Source organism: Pterocles gutturalis, unplaced genomic scaffold, assembly GCF_000699245.1.
Source record: "Pterocles gutturalis isolate BGI_N339 unplaced genomic scaffold, ASM69924v1 scaffold27804, whole genome shotgun sequence".
Lineage (NCBI taxonomy): Eukaryota > Metazoa > Chordata > Aves > Pterocliformes > Pteroclidae > Pterocles > Pterocles gutturalis.
The window spans coordinates 892-5,562 of NW_010131576.1; the positions used below are offsets into that span (position 1 = coordinate 892).

Consider the following 4,671-nt stretch of genomic DNA (forward strand, 5'->3'; position numbering starts at 1 on the left):
AATGAAATCAAAATGGGAGCCAAATCATTAAAAAATACTTTGTAATGAATCTGTGTAGGTATAGGTTACCTCCTGTGATTCAATGTGTTATCACATTGTTCAGTCAATAGATGGAGACTGATATTTTACTGTACATTTTAAAGTTATTTTTAAGATGGGCTTAAGTCATACAGTTTGAATCTAAATCATCACTTTTGACCACTAATTCACAGTTATTCTGAGGTGAGAACATCCAGAGCTGCTTCTGGATTTAAAAAATACTAAAGCAATCAAGTTGTTCATTCTCTTGGTTTTATTTTCCTGAAGAACAGAGTATCAAAGCAAAGCACAATCATGCATTTTTCTTGGGTGTGTCCTGAGCAGGTGTGCCAAAGTTGTCATGGGAAACAGTGGTGTTGATTTCCTCAGCACTCTGTTCCATATTGTCCTGTCTGTTAATTTAATGAACAGTTTCATAGCTATTTGTAATTCCAGTGAGTTCCCTGCACGTGGCTTTATGATTTCCTCATTGCTGTTGTTTCCAAAAAGTCAAGGTGACCCAGGGCTTGTTTTGTCCCTCGCACCCAAGTTTTCATGGATCACACACTTGAGGTCTTCTCTATTCAGAACCTGGCTTTTATACTTCTCACCCCAGTCCTCAACAATGTACTGATGATAGGGGTCATTGGAGTGCTCTCGCCTCTTTGATTTCACAGTGCTCACCAGGATCGCCACAATAATGAAGGAGAACATCCCAATCATCACCATCAAATAAAGGATAACATAGTCAAAATTTTCAGCATCAACCTTGGCTTGCAATTCATCTGCTGCTTCTGTCATGTTTTTCCTCCAGCCATTCATGTAAGTAAGAAAGGTTTCCTTGAAAACATCTTCCACCGCCCAAGTGAAGTTTCGTATTTCAGACATCCTTGCAAGGTACGGCTACTAAAGACAACGTGATATTAATAAAATATCTATACTATAACAGTTAAATTGGTTTCTTTTGTCTGCATTATGACAAATAATAACACCTGCCCCTTGAATGTGTAGAACCAATTTTAGATCAGCTGAGAATACCCATCTCTGAGTTGTTCAATATGTTCTGAGACCCAGGGAGGTCTTACTCCTCCCTCAGGTCACTTCCAGTCTGTGGGAAGCCAGATATACCTTGCAGACCAGGGAGTGAGAGCCCCCAGACGAGGGGTCGAGGCACACTGTCTTCCCTACTGAGGCAGTAGCTCTCAAGAAGCTCTGAGAACAGCCACTGTCCTTTTCTGCCTTTCCTGCATAAAGAGGAGGCTGTGACTGGACTGCAGCCTGCTAGCCTGCAAAAAGCAAAGGGTCTGGTACAGCATTTCAGTCTGATGCTCCCGTAACACCTGTCTTTCAATGCTTCAGAACAACCAAGCCCTACAACGTGTGGCAAAGCTTCCACAAAAAGTCACTTGATCTCAGTGCAGTCTTCAAGCAATGATGAGCTTACTTCAGCCTGTGGTAAGAGGTGCTGAGTTCCCATCACTAATAAAAAGTTGCAGTGTCTTTCAAACTGGAGTTCAGCAATCTACCTCTTCCTCTGCTTGTTGGACAAGCCTTGCAATATCAGCATGCACAGAACAGATAAACACACACACAGAAGGATGCAGGTACACGTGCTTGTGGGTCTCGGTGCAATTATAGACACAAACACTCAAACTCAGGGGATAAAGGTGAGCTAATGAAAGTAAGCAAGCTATAAGAAAATCCAAATACAAACTACCTTGAAACTTTTGTGTGTAAAATCTCTCTGCTTTTTTCTTTCATTCAGAACAAAAAACACAATGCTTTTTCGATTGGAAATAAAGAATTACCAACAGAAACTTACCTTTCCTGTGTCCTTCTCTAATAAGGTTCACGGTAAAAATCAGGATTTTAAAACTCCACTGGATAATATGGTTATACTCTCGAAAGGAGCAGAGATATCTCTAAGTAGCCCGCAGCCTGCACAAGGCTATAAGCAATTGTCTGTTAAATAAGTGCCTTGTACTGCACGCTTTATGTTTATATTACATTTAATGCTAAATCTAATCTGACCTGGAATGTCAAATATTGGCTGACAGCTTACATCAGTCATCCTGTCGGATGCTGAGTACTACTCTTCCGCTTATTACTGCAATTTCATATATTGTAAAAGAGCGCTGTTGTGCTTTCTAGGGATAAACGTTGATGCAGCTCAATCTTTGTTGACCCAGATGGAAAAAGAGTAAAGGTGAGCTCTATGAAATAACGATAACAATTCCTTTGGCTGATACAGGCACAAGAGGCTGAGCACCGAGCAGGCAGTGTGAAAGGTCTGCCAGGCTGCTTAGCACCCACGGTTTGCCTTTGCGTTTCTTCCACCAGGATCACGCTTGTTAGTGACCAGCCCTTCAATGAAGTCTTTGCTGCGAGAAGCAGGTCCTCAGACACAGCCAGGACTAGCTTCTCTGAGCTCTGCGTGCACCTCATCCATGATCTGGAGCAGGAAAGGACAAAAACTTCCTGAAAAATAAAGCAGAATTAGTTAATGTTGATTTTATTTCTAGCAAATAGCACATGCTGACACATACCTGAAAGGCTCTGAGTCACACCTTAGAAAATATCAGTGTGCTCAGTGAAATGAGACAACTTTGGTTTTAGTTAGCAATGGTGCCTGGTTATGATGGGGACATCCAAGAGAGGGGGATTGTGGTGCACAGTACTCCACAAGCACATGGGCTGGGACAGACTTTCTGTAAAACTTATTTTAGTTTTACAGGTAGTCCTGCCTAAGCATTTTGCAGAGAAAGCAATTTTTCAAGTAGCTGTGCTTTGAGGGAGATAAAGCAAACATCAGAAAAAGGGAGATAAACTCTCGATATGGAAAAGTGTTAATCCCTGAGGAAGCCCTGCTAGTGCTGTCCTGCTGACATTGTCATGGTTACTGCTATCATTTCTTCTGGATGATTTTCTGTGCATGAATACCTCCCAGCACGGGGGCGAGCTGCTGGCAGCATTTCCTGTCTGATCCCCTGCTTCTCTCTGCCAGTTTCCCCTGTGCCCTCGGCTCGGCCACTTGAAGTTCAGATAGCTGGCAAGCTGCTTTTGTTTGCCTTGATGAAACCCGTAAGCCAGAGGGACTACTGGAAGTCCGTGCTCCCGCACTGCGCAGCCAGCGATGCACCCTGGTTGGTCCTGGCTGGAGAAAGTCACTTGGAGCCACCAGCATGCTGTTAGAGGAGCTCCCGAACGGAGGGCTGTAAGCCTCTGTATGGCAATGAGAGAGGAGTCATAGCCCTGGGAATTCCCAAGCAGAGTGGCTTGGGAACTGCTGCCCTGGACTGGCAATAACCAGGTGAAAGGACTTATCCCTCCTTCAACCAACCTCTTCTACCATGTGTTCGTGGCCAGTCCCATTTGGCCAATACTTGCAGGCATACACTCACGGACGCACACAGGCATACCTGCATATATAAAAGGTGTATATGTTGTCAAGCAGACGTGAAATTTAGCTGCCAGCTCTGTTCTCAACCGCACCAGAAGAGTCGTTGAATAATCCTGTTCTGCTGCGTGTCCCCCTAAAGGTCACGTTTGCTTAGGGTGTGCTTAGTCTTTATAGCAATGAGGTGATCAAAGACAGGCAGTGTGGAACTGGTTAAAAATGAGGGGCAGCCAAATGTCTTGGGCAGGAGAGGTGACTGCCTTAATATTAGTATGCCAAAGGGAGACTAGTATTAAGCCAGATGCTCCTGATCTCAATGGAGAGAGGTAGGAACGGCAGGTTAAGCCTCCTGTCTCTACCCCAATGGCAATCAGGAAGAGACCCTGCTGACTGGAAAAAGGCAAATGTCATGCTTGTCCTTGACAAGGGCAGTGAAGGCCCCGGGAGCTTAAGGATGATCAGCCACACCTCAAACCATGTGATGAGTAAGGGACAAATCTTTCTGGAAGGCATTATCAGGCATGTGAAGAACAAAAGGTGATGGGAAACAGCTGGCATAGATCTACCAAGGGCAAATTGTGTCTGATCAAGCTGATGGCTTTCTGTTGCGAGATGATGGGAAGACTGTTTCAGTGGATGAAGGCAGAGAGGCAGTGGTGGTGTACTTTTGCTTTATCAAGGTTTTGGCATGGTCTCTCATAATATCCTTGTAACCAGATTGGAGAGTTATGGACGAGACGTATGGACTCCAGAACTAGCTGGATCACTGTCGTGGACAAGATAGAGTAAATGACAACCCATAGCAGATCTGTATGCTGGGATTTATGTGAGAATCAAGGAGATTAGAGCTTTTACATCCATCTGCCAGCTCCATTGCAGCAACAGACCTTTCACTGATGAGGCAGTGCTGTGGCAACATCTGCTCTTGCCTCCCAGGTGTTGTGGAGCATGTGGGTCTGTCTTGTGACAGGATGTTGTCATCAGCAGGAGGTACACCACATGTAAACACACACAGGATTTAACAATTAGTGTAAACAACATTGCAATTGGGTGTATTTTCACATGCAGTCTGTGGTCTTGAAGGCACCATTCAAGGAAAACATTCAACTCAGAACTGAATGTTATTTGATTGTTCATAATCTTCGTGACTGATAACCCTTCTGTGACTGTTTAGCAATATATTCATTTCTTGACTATTTTACAAATCCTTTGTTGGTTTTACAGGTGAGACAGTGGAGAAGGTGGCAGACAAACTT

General features: G+C 44.0%; 1 protein-coding gene across 1 annotated transcript; it reads right to left on the reverse strand.

Annotated features, from left to right (window-relative positions):
* Positions 1 to 528: 528 nt before the first annotated feature.
* KCNE2 (potassium voltage-gated channel, Isk-related family, member 2) lies at positions 529 to 906 on the reverse strand. Its single transcript, XM_010080667.1, has one exon. The coding sequence runs from the start codon at positions 904 to 906 to the stop codon at positions 529 to 531; it is 378 nt and encodes a 125-aa protein (XP_010078969.1).
* Between the last annotated feature and the right edge of the window lie 3,765 nt (positions 907 to 4,671).

What these genes read in the sequence shown, in the direction of transcription:
- KCNE2 (XM_010080667.1), bottom strand. Translation starts at nt 906, where the DNA reads ATGTCTGAAATACGAAACTTCACTTGGGCGGTGGAAGATGTTTTCAAG.